Below are 16,397 nucleotides of genomic sequence, written 5' to 3'. Positions count from 1 at the left end.
ATAGGGGTGTGTATGTGTATATACAGTTTGTGTGTGTATTGGGGTGTGTATGTGTATAGACAGTATGTGCAGGTGTATGGTGTTGTGGATGTGTATATATACAGTATGTATATATCCATCCACATATTTATATATACACAGGTGTTTTCTTTCTTCTCTTTTCAGCATGGAATAAAAATGACTTGTTCCTTTGCAGCCTATGCATGCAGACACAGCTCTCCACCTGAACTATACACAGTATGTATGTGTGTGTATAGGATGTGAGATCAAGTTTAGTCAAATTGAACCTGAACAGCGCAACTGAGAGCTTCGGTGAGGGACAAAGAGCGAGGAAGAGAGAGAGAAGGATGATAGAGGAAAGGTAGACACCGGTTTCCTAGATTTACCCACCCTCCTCCCTCCCTGCATTATCTTAACGAGCGATGGCAGAAGCAGGTTAATGAACTTCCTAAGGGGTTTAAGACAACAAGATCAGGATGCAGAGAGCCAAGAGAAGGAGAGAAAAAGACAGATCGCCACATCTCTATAAAGCAGTAAAGACTGATCCTGTGGTAGAGGGAGAGAAAAAGATGAGTCGTGTCTTTTTCATGTCAAAGATGACCTTGTTAATAAATCAGTTCCACTCTCCCCTGATTTTAAATAATGTGAAAAGTACCCCATAGCCTGATCTTGTCAGAACTCAGGAGCTGAGCCTGCTCTGTCTAAGGAAAACTGTAATGAGTGGTATACAGTAAGTGACCTGTAGGTGGTGCTCTTCCCTCTGGACAAGCCATTGCCAGAGACTGTTTCCTGCAAGAGGTTCTGAATCATTAAAGAACCCAGAATATTGTACAAAAGAGTAGGAGTGTAACCTCTGGGATGAATGGCCACTGTGGGTCACCCAGGTGGGGTAGCTGTACATCAGTGTGGGATGACATGGATCTCATCCTAAGTGTTTGAAATCACTTGGGATGATAATCTAAATCCGAGAAAGTGTTATAAAAATGTATGCATTGAGTTTATTATAAAATAAACCAATTTCTTCCACTGAAGAGTTCCTGGACTGCAGGCAGCTTAAAAATGAAACATCTCTGATTTCCAGAGGAGTGAGAGAATGGAAACAGAGCATAGTGTTGAGGAAAGCGTTGAGGAGATCAAAAGAAGACAGCAGAAAGGAGTTCGAGAGAAAAGGAGATAGATGTACGCACACTCTATTTAAACATGGGCTTAACACCGCCTTTTAGGAAAATGTTATTGCTCAGAGAGCCGCAGAGGAGTTAATACAGACGCGCAGACTGACAGGACACTACAGTACATTAACTCTGTCCCCAGACCGGGAGATGATCAGAGATGATTATGTGCTTACTTATTATAGAGATTATAGATCCATATTCTAAAAAGGATATTTTAATTTAGAAAAAAAAAACCTCAAATGCAGACATACAGATACTTTGTCGTAATCCGGACTGAGTGACAGTGTGTATGCATTAACCCCCACCAGAGCAGTGTTCAAATTCTGTCGTATCCATTAATGTGGGGTTTTTTATTTCAATTGATCGGAGATTCAGTCTGTCCGTCATCAGAATGTCCACCATCAGGAAATCACTCTTGTCCTCCACAAGCACAGTGAAATGCACACAGCACTTTAATGTTAACCTCCTCACATAGAAATGAATTGCTACAGATTATCGGAATGATTTACACTTTAAGGAAGACTCTGTGCACGAGTGCACCCTTAACTCTCCCAACTTCCTCACTCTGCTGAAGACCAGCTTCTACATAGTGAGAGACGGACTCTTCTCCCTCTGGTGAAGACCAGGCTCTGGTAGGCGACTTTGACCACGAGAGACTTCTTTTCTGTCGCCATTTTCAAAATTCTCCCAAGCCATATCACTCTGCAGCTCACAGCTGGTGTGAGTCTGGTCAGTACCTGGATGGGAGACCTCCTGGGAAAAACTAAGGCTGCTGCTGGAAGAGGTGTTAGTGGGGTCAGCAGGGGGTGCTCACCATGCGGTCCATGTGGGTCCTAATGCCCCATTATAGTGACGGGGACATTATACTGTAAACAGGTGCTGTCCTTCGGATGAGATGTAAAACCAAGGTCCTGACTCTCTGTGGTTATTAAAAATCCCAGGACATTTCTCGAAAAGAGTAGGGGTGTTACCCCGGTGTCCTGGCCAAATTTCCCCCTGGCCCTTACCCATCATGGCCTCTTAATAATCCCCCTCTCTGAACTGGCTTCATCACTCTGCTCTCCTCCCCACTGAGAGCTGGTGTGTGGGGAGAGGACTGGAGCATCATCCAGGTGGGGCTGCACACTGGTGGCGACAGTGGGATACTTCATTACCTGTAAAGAGCTTTGAGTGGAGTGTCCAGAAAAGCGCTATAGAAACGTTAGAAATAATTATTATTATTATAGTCTTTGCACTGGAGCCTTTAATGTGATGAAACCCTGCTCTTCCCTCCTCACTGAGCTACCCCAGTCCCAGTGCCTCAGAGCTACTGACTCCTAAGACAGGCCTGATGGGCATCCAGCAATTTCAACCTGGAAATCTCTGGAGCAGGAACCAGAAATAACTGGTGTCATCGATTCAAAATGAAAAGGTAACGCTCAACTTCATTTAAAAATGTTGGGGTTTATTTTAGACTTTATATACAAATGAAACGCAAAGAGCACTCTGTGGACGAGTCACAGCTCGTCTCTTTCTATCCTGCCTGCCCTCCTCTCCCTCGCCCCCTCTCTCCGGCTGGAGCGATGAGGGGGCTGCGGTGTCTCCTCTTGTCTCTCCTCCATATTCACGCCCTGTCCACTCTGTCCACCTGCTGACCACACTGCCGCGGCCTCCTCCCTCTCCTGCAGAGAGATAAGACAGGGAATACTGGCTGACTGGACACTGCAGCGCCTTGACACTGATTGACCAGTCAACTGGACACTGCAGAGTCTTGACACTGGCTGACTGGACACTGCAGCGCCTTGACACTGATTGACCAGTCAACTGGACACTGCAGAGTCTTGACACTGACTGACCAGTCAACTGGACACTGCAGAGTCTTGACACTGACTGACCAGTCAACTGGACACTGCAGCGCCTTGACACTGACTGACCAGCCAGCTGGACACTGCAGAGTCTTGACACTGACTGACCAGTCAACTGGACACTGCAGAGTCTTGACACTGACTGACCAGTCAACTGGACACTGCAGAGTCTTGACACTGACTGACCAGCCAGCTGGACACTGCAGAGTCTTGACACTGACTGACCAGTCAACTGGACACTGCAGAGTCTTGACACTGACTGACCAGTCAACTGGACACTACAGCACCTTGACACCTGGACTGACTGGGCAGCTGGACACTGCAGCTCCTGGACACTGACCGATCAACCGACAGGACACTGCAGCACAGGTCACAAGCTCCACCTGTGTGATTGTGACTCAATGCCTCTAGGTCAGTCCCCCATCAAAGGATTGTGGAATGCCCATTCTCTGCAGTATATACAGTACCCATAGAACCCAGCGGTATTGTAGCTTGCTTATGCACAGTACACTAAAGTTCACCTTGGTACATTATGACATACTTGGCTGATCAGTATTGTTTATTGTTTTTCTAATCTCTGCACAGCCCCTGCAGTGTACTACAGGTTGATGCACTGATTGTACACTGAAATAGTCTGTTTGATCATGTCTCTGCTGTGTATATGCACGCAGAGTAGTGTGATCCATTGCTTTGTGGTTTTCTGGTCTGTGGTGGAGGCCGGCACACTGCTTCCTGCTTACCATGTCTCTGTGCAGTCTATCCAGTGTGAACCAGAGTGCCAGGGCACAGCGCCGCCCAGAGGTCACTGCAGAAACACCGTGGGGATTGACCGGTCCAGAGGAGAACCCCACTAACCGCCCACACTGAGGGGAGACCACTGCCTGCAAAACCGGGAGAGAGACAGGTTTGTACCAATGGGTGGAGACCAGCACAGATTCTTACTGACTGAGACAGACGGGTTCTTACTGACTCGGAGAGTGAGAGACAGATTCTTACTGACTGAGAGACAGACGGGTTCTTACTGACTCGGAGAGTGACAGGTGTGAGAGAGACAGATTCTTCCTGACTGAGAGAGACTGGTTCTTACTGACTGAGAGACAGACAGGTTTCAGCAAACAGAAGGAGATGAGGCTTTTACAGAAGGCGAGAGAGACAGGTTCTTCCTGATGGATGAACAGAGAGGCAGAACAATATTGACAGAGCTAAAACTGACAGATGGAGAGATTCTCTTTGGCCAGGGAAAGACAGGTTGGTTCCGACTGACAAAAAGAGGGAGAGGGGTTAATATTGCCTGGCTGAACATCACGGTAAATGACTCGGAGTCTCACAGTCACAGTCTTGGCATCTCTGTCGGTGAAGAACAAGTCTCCCCCCTCAAAGTCGTCGTTCAGGTACAGGAGTGCGCTGTGGTGATGATAAATAAAGGTCACACTCTGGTAGGCAGGTGTCAGATTGGCGCCATCTAGTGGCCTACATCAGAATAGCACTACTGTCAGTACACACAGCCCTGGATATACGAGCACAATCGGTTCCAAAATGTCTGCTCGTAAGCGACCGCTCATAAAAACGACACTAATTTCTCTTACACATAAAAGCTTCCAATTTGTACAAGTACAAACAAACCAGTTGATCTTTGGTACTTTTTCCACTGACTAGCGGCTATATCACCCTGCAACTCACCACTGGCAGCGCACTGGAGCTCAGCGGGTGGGAGCCTGGTCAGTACCCAGGTGGGAGACCCCATGTGAAAGCTAAGGCTGCTGCTGGAAGAGCTGTTAGTGGGGCCAGCAGGGGGCGCTCACACTGCAGTCACTGTGGGCCCTAATGCCCCAGTTTAGTGACGGGGACACTGGACTGTTAAAAAGCACCCTCCTTCGGATGAGATGTAAAACCGAGGTCCTGACTCTCTGTGGTCATTAAAAATCCCAGGGTGTTTCTCGAAAAGAGTAGGTGTGTAACCCCAGTGTCCTGGCCAAATTTCCCCCTGGCCTTTACCAGTCATGGCCTCCTAATAATCCCCCTCTCTGAACTGGCTTCATCACTCTGCTCTCCTCCCCACTGAGAGCTGGTGTGTGGGGAGAGGACTGGGGCATCATCCAGGTGGGGGGGGTCACACATTGGGGGTGACAGTGGGATACTTCATTACCTGTAGAGTGCTTTGAGTGGAGTGTCCAGAAAAGCACTATATAAGTGTAAGGAGTTATTATTATTATTTAAATACTGTGGCACCATCAATTCCTAGGTTGGAACAAGCTGAGCGGTACCTGAGGTCCCGGTGGGTGAAAGCAGGCGGCTCTCTCCAGCACTGCCGGGTGTCGGGCTCCAGCAGGCAGTTGTCGGCGTGCACGGGGTGAGACAGGTCCGTCCGGCCCTCCTGGTCTCCTGCAGGGAGGCAGGGAGACAGGGAGTGCTGAGGACGGGAGAGTCCTGAGTGCGTGTGTGCCATGTGTGTGAGGTGCGTGTGACCTGTGTGTGTGCGTGCGTGTGCGAGCTGTGCGTGTGTGTGCAAAGTGTGTGTGGGTGCCCTGTGGGTGCCCTGTGGGTGCCCTGTGGGTGCCCTGTGGGTGCCCTGTGGGTGTGCCCTGTGTGTGAACCCTGTGTGTGTGTGCAGTGTGTGCGAGGTGTGTGTGTGCCCTTTGTGTGCTTGCGAGCTGTGTGCGTGTGAACCCTGTGTGTGCTTGCGAGCTGTGTGCGTGTGAACCCTGTGTGTGCGTGCGAGCTGTGTGCGTGTCAACCCTGTGTGTGCGTGCGAGCTGTGTGTGTGACCTCTGTGTGTGTGTGCGAGGTGTGTGTGGGCACGGGGTTACCTGTGACGGCCGTGCGGCAGACCAGGTGTGTGAAGGAGAAGTAGAGGGGCGAGGGGCTCCGGAAGTAGGACTGGAGCAGAGAGCGCACCCTCTCGCCGAGGTCATACAGCAGCTGCGCCTCGGCGGCGCTGACCAGCCCGTCCTGGGACAGCTGGGAGAGAGAGAGAGCGTGGGGAGCCGGTCCGTACCAGACTTAACCCAGCCTCACGAGCCGCTGTAATCCCAGAACACTGCTGCAGGGATCATGCAGCCCCAGGGAAAATGGGATGGTCTCCCACCATGCACGTTTCTTAAGAGAACAATATATCCATAGAAGATGCATATATATATGTGCATAGTTAGTATAATGTATATATGTAGCCACATATATGTCGGAAAATCTCTATATCAAACTGCTGAGTCACCCTCTATATCGTTACCTATATTGTTAATCATCCAGGTGGGGCTGCACACTGGGGGTGGTGGAGGGGATCCCCATTACCTGTAAAGCGCTTTGAGTGGAGTGTCCAGAAAAGCGCTATATAAGTGTAAGTGATTATTATTATTATTACCTTTTATTATACATAATATATTATATATACAAATGTAATTAAATATGTTATATATGTAATCGGCCTTTCATACACAGGCGGGACAGCACACCTGTTAGAAACACGCTCAGGCAGACTTGTGCAGCGGGACGGCCAATTCATCTATTATTGAATTATTTCTTTATTAGTTTCATTTCCCTTAAATGCTTCCCTTGCTCTTCACTCCGGGCTCCGTCATTATATATGTATGTATAGCAGCTGACTCAGCATTTCCATCTGGAGATCCTCTGCTAGAGTATATAATAATAAATTGAATGGCACTCCATTCTGCACTTCCTGATAAGATGATAATTAGAGCATGGTTGTTAACTATTCTCTGAGGTAGTCTAGGGTCTAGCTCTCAAGCCTGGCATTTTCTGTTACGCAGATGCAAGTATATTCGAAAGCTTCGGATCATTTGAGGAGCAGCTCGTAGGGTTTAAATGCACAGCGCAGGCAGGGCCTTACTCTCAGTGCTCTCAGCACAGTCAGACCCTGGAATTTCTCATGGGGGGTGTGCGGAGACCGTCGGCCCCGGTAACCGTCGCCTGACGACGCTGCAGCCTGTGAGCGAGAGAGAAGGGAGATCAAGGGGCGGAGCCAAACGGGCATGACCTCATACAGACTCATCATCACATGATGGTATTTCAACAACTTCAATAACTGCTCATCCAATTCAGGGTCACGTGGGAGCTGGAGCCTATCCCAGCAAGCACTGGGCACAGGGCAGGATATACCCTGGACGGGACGCCAGTCCATCGCAGGGCACACACAGACCTTCTACAGACTTCTCGATTCAGGTATTTATTCTTCAGCTTCAAAATTACCTGATTATGCTCCTAATCTAGTTCCAAGTGGCACGGCAAATTTTCACTGTTAAATATTAGCCATATATTCATTCTTTTCATGAAGCACTTCTAAACATGACAGTTTTCTCCAAATGCAGGATCTTGAAATACAATATCCTTAATTTTTCTTCCCATAGTTCACTGTAAAAAGGGGGAAATGTAACTTTCTCAAAAGCCTCTGCAGAACTGACAGAAGTGATATCCCCTCCCTCCTAGTCAATCTAGGAAAACCCCTAAGCTCCTCAATTGGTCAATGTGTTTGATTGACAGCTCACCGTGGCCAATCCCAAGATGGTACGGCACTCTTCTGGGCTCAGCACTCCATCAAGAACAACACGATTGGTCCCATTGAGAGTGGCATCATCCATTGTGACAGACACCCCTGGGAGAGTAATGGGACCTCCTACAGATACAGAGGGGTTAATACAGACACACTGAGCACCACAATACATTAACACTGCACCGAGAGAGAGAGGGGTTAATACAGACACACTGACTGGACACTCCAGTACATTAACACTGCACTGAGAGAGAGTTGTTTTTTTATTTAAAAAAGGGGGAAATTGTATTTTACCTGCATAGAAGCCACTGTCATCTGTTTCTCCTTCTCTCTGTCCTTCTGCCTGTCTCTCATCCAGTTTTTCTTTCTCTGCTCTAGAAAAGTACGGGTATTTGTCAGCGTGTCAGTAAGTCAGTACAGTGTTAGTATGTCAAGAACGTGCCAGTATTTCAGTGTCCATATGTCCCCCAAATGTTGATACAGTGCCAGTGTCTGCATCACCAACACGTGAGCAGTTCAATGCGAGCTCAGCGTTGACCAGCACACTGACAGTGTCAGAGCTGTGTTTCAGTCTGCTGCTCCAGTGTCATCACAGTGAGCCACTGTGTGAATGCAGTGCATGTGTCTGCATGTGTGATTCACTCACCTCCAGGACTCATGCAGAGACTCGGGGATGACGGATTCTGGAGTCCAGAGATCCTATAGAAAATGATGTTTTAGTATAAGATTAAAAACAGACTTCCGTGCCCATGAAGTCATCTCCATTCCCTTCATCTGGAACACACTGACTCATAATGAATGAGAGATAAAGAGTTTGAACATCTATCCTTCCATTTTCCAAACCCTTCTTCCAATGCACGATCTATTGAAGGGGGAGCTGGAGTCTATCCCAGCAAGCAATGGGATACACTCTGGACAGGATTCCAGTCTATCACAGGGCAGATGGACACACACTCACACACACACAAGACACGCGCCAGGACCACTTTACCCAGAACCTACCAGCATGTCTGGGGCCTGGAGGAGTAAATCCATGGGAACATGGGGAGAACATGCAAACTCCACACAGGCAGCACCCCACAAATTGAACCCAGTGCCCTAGCGGTGAGAGGCAGCAATGCTGGCCACTGCACCCGCGTGCCACCAAGAGTTTGGACATACAAAATCTGCATGTGTAGTATATAGCCAGAAATATTTACAGTATACTGTAACTGATATATAATCCCAAAGTAATTTTCTCAAGAGGAAAGACCTGAGCAATCCTGAACACGCTATTTCCACTGAAATAGCAACGTCCCTAATAAGACATTAACAGGGTCAGTGACCTACTGGATCGGTGAACTTGAAACCCAGATTCTCCATCGCAAAGTAGAGCAGTTTCTTCTCCAGCAGCGACCGATGGACATACCGAGAAATATCCTGAGAGCGAGAGGGAGAGAGAATCGGGGGGGTGAATACAGACAACAAGACTGGCCCACCTGAACAGGAACGGGGTCTAGGGAGAGAAAGGCAGCAGAAAGCCGAGCAGAGGAGCTGCGCAGAGTGAGCACAGGCAGCCCAAGACATGGCGAGAGGAGAGAGACGGACACGCGGGGGGTGGTTGACCTCTCGGGGCTGGGCGCTCTCCGGGGTGCTGCCCCCTGGTGTCCTCAGGTAGAGCTGCAGGTTGGAGAGGGTCTCCGGGTCCTCGGGGTAGAAGAGCAGGTAGGCGCGCGCAGACATCACCGCCCCCTGCAGGGCGCCGGCTGAACATCCGGACCCAGAGAGAAATTGTTGGGGGACAGGTCTTAGTATACACTCACACGCTGTACTCCTAATGGAATCCACATTATCCAGGTGGGGCTGCACATTGGTGGTGGCAGTGGGATTCCCCATGACCTGTAAAGCACTTTGAGTGGAGTTTCAGGAAGGTGCTATATAAGTGTATGTTATTATTATTAATAATAACAATAATAATAATAGTTTCCAGCTCTGCTGAGGACTTCTGCTTTCATCCCACCACTAATTCAGGAGAAGAGGCAGGGAACCAGCAGACCTGACATCAACTAACTGGAGAGTGTAAGATCTCTGCTTTGATCGAGCAATCATACTCTACAGAAAACTACTTCCATAAGTGATAGTCACTCTTTTTAGGGGTTATTTGCTTACAATGAGGATTATACATGGACATTGCACACTGTAGTTCTGTGGTTACTGTACAAAGCAGCTGTCATTGTTGTATCGGTTAAGCACACTTACACGCCTGTCATGTCTGATCGTTATTGCTGGCCATCTGCTCCTGAATCAGTTGCCTCTCCTCAACTGGAGGCAGGTCAGAGGTCACATACAGAGATCTGACGTCAGTAACACTGAGTTACTGATTGACAGCCGGAATACATGACTGGGCACTGCAGTACTTTAATACACAGGAATGGGATTAACACAGACTCTAAAACTGCAAGCATGTGCGTGTGCATAAACATGCCGTGACCTCTGACCTTTGAACTCCGCCAGGTGCAGGTGCTCCAAGAGCGATGGCAGGAAGTCCTCAATGGGTGAAATCCTTCCGGGTCGCGTGGCTACGAGAGACACACAGGACTGGCGGCAGGAGAGCAGCTGGAGTGACAGCCCTGAGAATGAGGAAAAAGCAGAGAGGGGTGACTCAAGTAGACTCACTATGTCACAGATATCACACTGCAGTCCTTTAAGTGCTGTAGCTGTACTGGGAGAGGATAGACAGAGTTAATTTGCTATCTACTCATATAATTCATCATAAATGTACTAAAATAACAATGTTAAAAATGTAAGTCATATCATATTAGTTATGCCAGCAGCAATATCAGCCTTCAACTCACCACTGGCAGCCCCACTGGAGCTCAGCAGGTGTGAGCCTGGTCAGTACCTGGATGGGAGACTCCTGGGAAAGCTAAAGCTGCTGCTGGAAGAGGTGTTAGTGGGGCCTGTAGGAGGTGCTCACCCTGCGGTCTGTGTGGGTCCTAATGCCCCAGTATAGCGACGGGGACACTATACTGTTAAAAGGCTTTGTCCTTTGGATGAGATGTAAAACCGAGATCCTGACTTTCTGTGGTCATTAAAAATCCCAGGGTGTTTCTTGAAAAGAGTAGGTGTGCTACCCCAGGGCCTGGCCAAATTTCCCCCCTGATCTTTACCAATCATGGTCTCCTCATAATCCCCATCTTTGAACTGGCTTCATCACCCTGTACTCCTCCATACTGATTGATGGTATGTGGTGAGAGTACTGGAGCATCATCCAGGTGATGCTACACATTGGTGGTGGTAGTGGGATTCCCCATTACCTGTAAAGTGCTTTGAGTGGAGTGTCCAGAAAAATGCGATATAAGTGTACACACTATAAACTGCATTTCCCATAAACACCCTTCTGATGCGTACAGTGCATTCTGGGGGCTGTAGTTTTTGCCATTCATTCTTACCAGCTGCTCTCTCGTAGAGCCCCTTGGTGCCGGTTAACTGGTTGTCCTCCTCACTGGGCTGCAGCGCCTCCCCCGCACAGTTGGCTCTGCACTCTTCTGTTGCAGCCAGCGTCTCGTTCACACACTCCCTCCATGCCTCTGCCGCCCGCGGCCAATCGGAGATGCTCTCAGCCAATACGCCGGAGTCATGCAGGGTCTGAGCACAGAAGGGGCAGAGGTATTGGGAGGTATTGGAAGCAGGGAGAGATATGGAGAAAGGCAGAGAGAAGTGGACAAGGTGGAGGAGATGGAGAGATACTGTACTTCTTCATTCCATGAGACACAAGAGTGTCTGGAGCAGGTGGACAGCATACTTAAAAAAAGGCACCTGTTTTCATGAAACAGTTGCTTCCACTCAGTCTAACACTTAGTTTCTCAAAGTGGACTCGGCAGTTCACAAGTGCAAAGAACCAGCTACAAACTCTGGGTAATACAGCACTGCAGTAACACTGTAGTATAGTACTGGAGAGTAGAATATTATGTTGTGCTAAACTGTTTTGTACTAAACGGTAGAAAACACTACACTACACTGTAGCAAATGCATTGTACTATAGCTCATGGTACTCTGCTTAAAGCTTGATTATATCTCAACCACAGGACCTGCTGCCACCCTTTCACCTGAAGTCAAGACCACTCGACCTTCTGTCCTGTCAGAGCTTGAATGCAGGAGGTGGCAGGCTCTGATTCTGGCATGGATGAGCACAGAGGCAGCAGTGAGGATTGCTGCTTCGCAGTGCCAGGGCTCAGGGTTTAGGTCCTGGGGTACTGTCTGGGTGGAGTTTGCATGTTCTCCCCGTGTTTGCGTGGGTTTCCCTCCTGGTGCTCTGGTGTCCTCCCACAGTCCGAAAGCATGCTGGCATGAAGCACCTGCCCGGTGACTGACAGCCCGGTGTGAGTGTGTGTGTGTTGGTGTCAGTGTGTGTGCCCTGTGATGGACTGGCATCCTGCCCAGGGTGTATCCTGCCTTGTGCCCATTGCTGGATAAAGCAGTTAGAAAATGGATGGATTCAAGGTTGCAGAGTTAAAATAACATGACCAATAGGACATGTTCCTCTGACGAGAATGAAGAAATGTGCCACGTATGTTAGTTTTACTATGTGAGTAGCGGACAAACCAAAGCAATCGGAAAAAGTAACTCATTTTTGTAAATTAAGGAACATTTCTTCTAACTCCTTTGCTTATTTTCTGTATAATTGGAGTAGCTTTCATGCACTTATTGTAAGTGTGTTACTCACACTTGTTATTGCCTGAACAGTAGAGCAGGGATTGTGCAGTAGGATATATTTCATATTATTTGCATTTGAAATGGCATTGGTGACAGTTCCTATTGAAGTTAGTGGCCAGGGTAAGCAGATATGTGATCCTTCCACACGCAGGCTTAAGGCTATTGAAGGCATTGGCACACCTGAACCGGGCCCAACAGTGTGGCACAGCTGTTCCCTGTGTTGTATTGACCTGCATCCCCATGCAGGGGGTGGGATTTCTGACTCTCTCACTCACCCAGTGCTTCTCTTTCTCCCTGTCGAAGAAGGCCTCTTCCCTCACTCCCTTCATCCTCCTGTACTTCTCCAGGTTGTTCCTCATCTCCAGGTGGCTCGGGTTTGACACGAAGAAGGTTTGGGCGGCTGACACCGCCTTCTCCAGCCTGCCCAGCTGCAAGAGAGGAGGAGGAGGTCAACACAAAACGCAAGGGCCCTACAGGCTGAGTGGAGGTAATAATGATTCCATACACTATAGCGCTTTTCTGGACACTCCACTCAAAGTGCTTTACAGGAAATAGATCCCACTGTCACCACCAGTGTGCAGCCCCACCTGGATGATGCACCAGTACTCTCCCCACACACCAGCTCTCAGTGGGGAGGAAAGCAAAGCGATGAAGCCAGTTCAGAGATGGGGATTATTAGGAAGCCATGACTGGTAAAGACCAGGGTGGAAATTTGGCCAGGACACCAGTTACACCCCTACTCTTTTTGAGAAACACCCTGGGATTTTTAATGACCCCAGAGAGTCAGGACCTCAGATTAATCTCTCAGCTGATGGACAGTGCAATTTTTTTACAGTACAGTGTCCCCGTCCCTATACTGAGGCATTAGGACCCACACAGACCACAGGACCAGCGCCCCCCACTGGTCCCACTAACACATCTCTTCCAGCACCAGCCTTAGTTTTTCCCAGGAGGTCTCCCATCCAGGTACTGGCCAGGCTCACACCTGGTGAGCTGCAGGGGGGGCTGCCAGTTGTGAGCTGCAGGGTGATACAGCTGCAGCACAACGAGAGATTCACACTGCGCTGAGAATGAGAAATCAATGCAGGCAAACAGATACACAACAGACAAACGTGAGACAGGTGCCCGGAGTTACTGTATAGAGACAAGACGTACAGTAAGATGATGAACCAATCAGGGAGATATACAGTTACAGACTCAGCCAGCAGTGTACACCCATAGATAAGATGGCAGACACAGAGCCAGTACCTTGTAGTAGGTCACCTGCAGGTAGTTATAAGGATTCCGGTTGGTGAACTCATACTGGATGTCCAGGGAGACAGGGGGGATGGCAGAAGGGGTAACGCGCTGTTCCAGGCAGAATTTCAGACACTCAGCCCGCCGCTGCACCAACCCAAACACAGCCAGGTCCCAGAGACTCCCATCCGCGCTGTCTATCGAGCATCAATAATCTTGAGTCAGTCCCACTGCTTACTCCCGGGCTGAACCGATTACAGCCGTATCACCCTCTGACCCGTCTGAGAATTAAGACAGACACTCCACCACCCCCCAGACATCGTCATTGACAGTGTGGGTCATAGTCAATAATGGGTAGTCAGACACTCTTCCAGCAGCTAATCAGGTCTGATTACCTTCCAGCTCCCAGCCATCGTCATTGACAGTGTGGATTATAGTCAATAATGGGTAGTCAGACACTCCTCCAGCTGGTGATCGGGTGTGATTACTGCCAGAGATCATCAGTGATACTGTGGATCACAGTCAATAATGGATAGTGAGACATTCTTCCAGCAGATGATCAGGTCTGATTACTGCCAGAGATCATCATTGATACTGTGGATCACAGTCAATAATAGATAGTCAAGATACTCTTCCAGCGGCTGATCAGGTCTGATTACCTGCCAGCTCCCAGACATCATCATTGACAGTGTGGGTCATAATCAATAACGAATAGTCAGACACTCTTCTGGCTGCTTTATCCATTCCTGACATTATTGACTCGCCTCACGGTTGACAGTCTGTCAATAATCCATCATTAACGCTCATCCCAGTGATAACCTCCAGTGCAGGATGATCTCGGGGGAAAAGCAATCTGTGCTGATCGGTTTCAATTGGGTACGATATTACAGTTGCCCAGGGGTCCCAGACTCGGGTCCTGAAGGCTGCTGGGTCTTCTATGCTTCTCCAGCACAGGCAGAGATCATGAGCTAGCTACTGCCTGACCGGAGGATTTTAAAGCGTGACTCAAGTCACAGGAGCTGTGAACGATAGCCCAGACACCGGCAGGGGGTGTGACAGGAGTAATAAGTAAATTTGGGGGCTCTGGAGGAGAATAAAAAAGCAGGCGTTTCTTCAGCTGCCCTGAGATCTCTCTCCTGTACCGTCTCTCTCAAACATCGATGGCCGGTTTTCAGTCAAGTGCCTTCTTCGGTGTCATCAAAAACCAATGACAAAAACTCGCACCCGAGCATTCGGGAATCGTTACCGATCACCCGTCAACGAAGCACCAGCGCATCATAAATAATCTGTCCGGTCCAGTCAGTCCACGCCCTTCAGTGACCGAAGTTAAAGATCAGCAGTGGGCTATGCCAAGCCAGTGTTTAAAGAGCACATGCATCCCCACCGGCGCGGTAGTTACCCAGGCGAGCGGAGTCCCCGGCCGCCGCCGCCTCGCACTGGTCGTGACAGCCGCGTCGGACCTGGAGCAGCTCGGCCCGGGTGGCGATGGAGCGCTCCAGAAACTCGGCCGCGCGGTCCCACTCCTGCGTGAAATACGCCCGCACGCCCGAGTAGTACAGGCGGTCGTAGGGCAGCAGCTGGCCCCCGACGGGCTCCAGCAGGGCCCCGGCGGCCCGGGCAGAGAGGGAGAGGAGGAGGAGGAGGAGAGAGAGGAGAGGGGAGCCCGGTGCCACGTCGCTAGCTGCGGTGTTTCCTCCGCGAAACGCCATTCGGATTCCGAGACTGGTCCTCCAGGAGATGGGAGGGCAGAGAGATGTGGAGGGAGAGATGTAGTAAAATTAAAGTGTGTTTTTTCCCTCCTCTCTCTCTTTCTCCTGGGACGGGGGGCGACAGTTGTGGGGAAGGGCTCAGAGAGGAGGAGACGGGGCTGGTTTTCTGCGGTGTGGGAGAATTATTGAAGGGGGAGTGTCGAGTTACAGCGGAGAGGGGGGAAGGACCGTGTCGTACCCTGAAGACAGTATCCTCCTGCGCGGTGGGGAAGAATGCTGTGCGAGTTCAGACCGACCGCATTCCTCAAGCCCTTGAAAGCGCTCTGCTGACCCTCTTCTTCTGCCCTTCGGCCCAACCACGTCGCAGCGAGACCCCTGCAGTTTGCGCCGTCGACAGAACTCACGTTTAAACGCCGGCAAAACGAATTTCATTCATCGTTGATTTCATTTGGAAAAGTGTTCAATCTGTTTTTGTGTCGAGGCTACGTGCCACTTTCCCTAGTCTTTCTACCCCCCCAATAATTATACAGTCATTATAACACAAATGAGGCACAAAGGGTACTCTTTTCTCAGCTCTCCTGTATTGCATACGCAGCCGTCTGTCATTACGTGGGAGGCAGCGCCAGTAATTCCCCAAGTGTGCAAGAATAAACGGGAAATTGTATACACAACGATGCACCACCCCATAGAGGAGTATTCGTTAAGGTACCGACACAAACTCGCTCTGTCTCGCTGCGTCTCTGGGGAAAGTCGCACCATCTTCTCGGGAGAAACGGAGAACGACAGACAACGACAACATACGCCTTGTGCTGCCTAATCTGCGCACGTATTTGAGTGTGGGTCTTCATCCTGTGTTAATAAAGGCACGTTTTCGCCCGGTCGCTGACGTGATACATGAACTCTTAAATTTAAGGAGCCGTTACTAGTTGCAATACCTTATGCTTAGTACGTGGCGGTCGATGGATAACTTGTTGCCTTTTTAAGCATTACGTTTACTGCAACTCGGTAAGGCAAGTCGTGAACAGATAATATTAATCAGTTATCTCAGGGGGTGTCGCAGTGTACGGGAGCAGAACCGCTTAGTAAACCGAAATAAACGCCATAAATGTGGCTCATAAGCGCTGGACGGTTCTGATTCTGAACATTCGTGTTGGATTAATGTACACAATTGTATTTAATTTTTTTTTACTACGTGTTTTTTCCTACTACTATTTTACGACACAACACGTAAAAGGCA

At 49.2% G+C, this 16,397-nt stretch overlaps 1 protein-coding gene across 1 annotated transcript; it reads right to left on the bottom strand.

Annotated features, from left to right (window-relative positions):
- Positions 1-2,595: 2,595 nt before the first annotated feature.
- On the bottom strand, positions 2,596-15,343 carry p3h3 (prolyl 3-hydroxylase 3). Its single transcript, XM_069183055.1, has 16 exons — positions 14,851-15,343; positions 13,464-13,648; positions 12,491-12,643; positions 10,952-11,147; positions 9,998-10,129; positions 9,126-9,265; positions 8,850-8,939; positions 8,167-8,219; positions 7,815-7,894; positions 7,516-7,643; positions 6,861-6,956; positions 5,824-5,974; positions 5,281-5,398; positions 4,345-4,420; positions 3,757-3,897; positions 2,596-2,833 (listed from the first exon to the last, which is right to left on the bottom strand). Exons 1-16 carry the CDS (start codon positions 15,158-15,160, stop codon positions 2,669-2,671), a joined length of 2,214 nt encoding a protein of 737 aa, XP_069039156.1. The 5' UTR covers positions 15,161-15,343; the 3' UTR covers positions 2,596-2,668.
- Between the last annotated feature and the right edge of the window lie 1,054 nt (positions 15,344-16,397).

Source organism: Lepisosteus oculatus, chromosome 23 (genome assembly GCF_040954835.1).
Source record: "Lepisosteus oculatus isolate fLepOcu1 chromosome 23, fLepOcu1.hap2, whole genome shotgun sequence".
Classification (NCBI taxonomy): Eukaryota; Metazoa; Chordata; class Actinopteri; order Semionotiformes; family Lepisosteidae; genus Lepisosteus; species Lepisosteus oculatus.
This window is presented reverse-complemented; position numbering and strand designations above follow the sequence as displayed.

Coding starts and splice junctions, on each gene's coding strand:
- p3h3 (XM_069183055.1), bottom strand. CDS start 15,160: ATGGCGTTTCGCGGAGGAAACACCGCAGCTAGCGACGTGGCACCGGGC. Junction 7,895..8,166: donor TCTCTGCATGAGTCCTGGAG/GTGAGTGAATCA, acceptor GTACTTTTCTAG/AGCAGAGAAAGAAAAACTGG. Junction 4,421..5,280: donor TTCACCCACCGGGACCTCAG/GTACCGCTCAGC, acceptor TCATCACCACAG/CGCACTCCTGTACCTGAACG.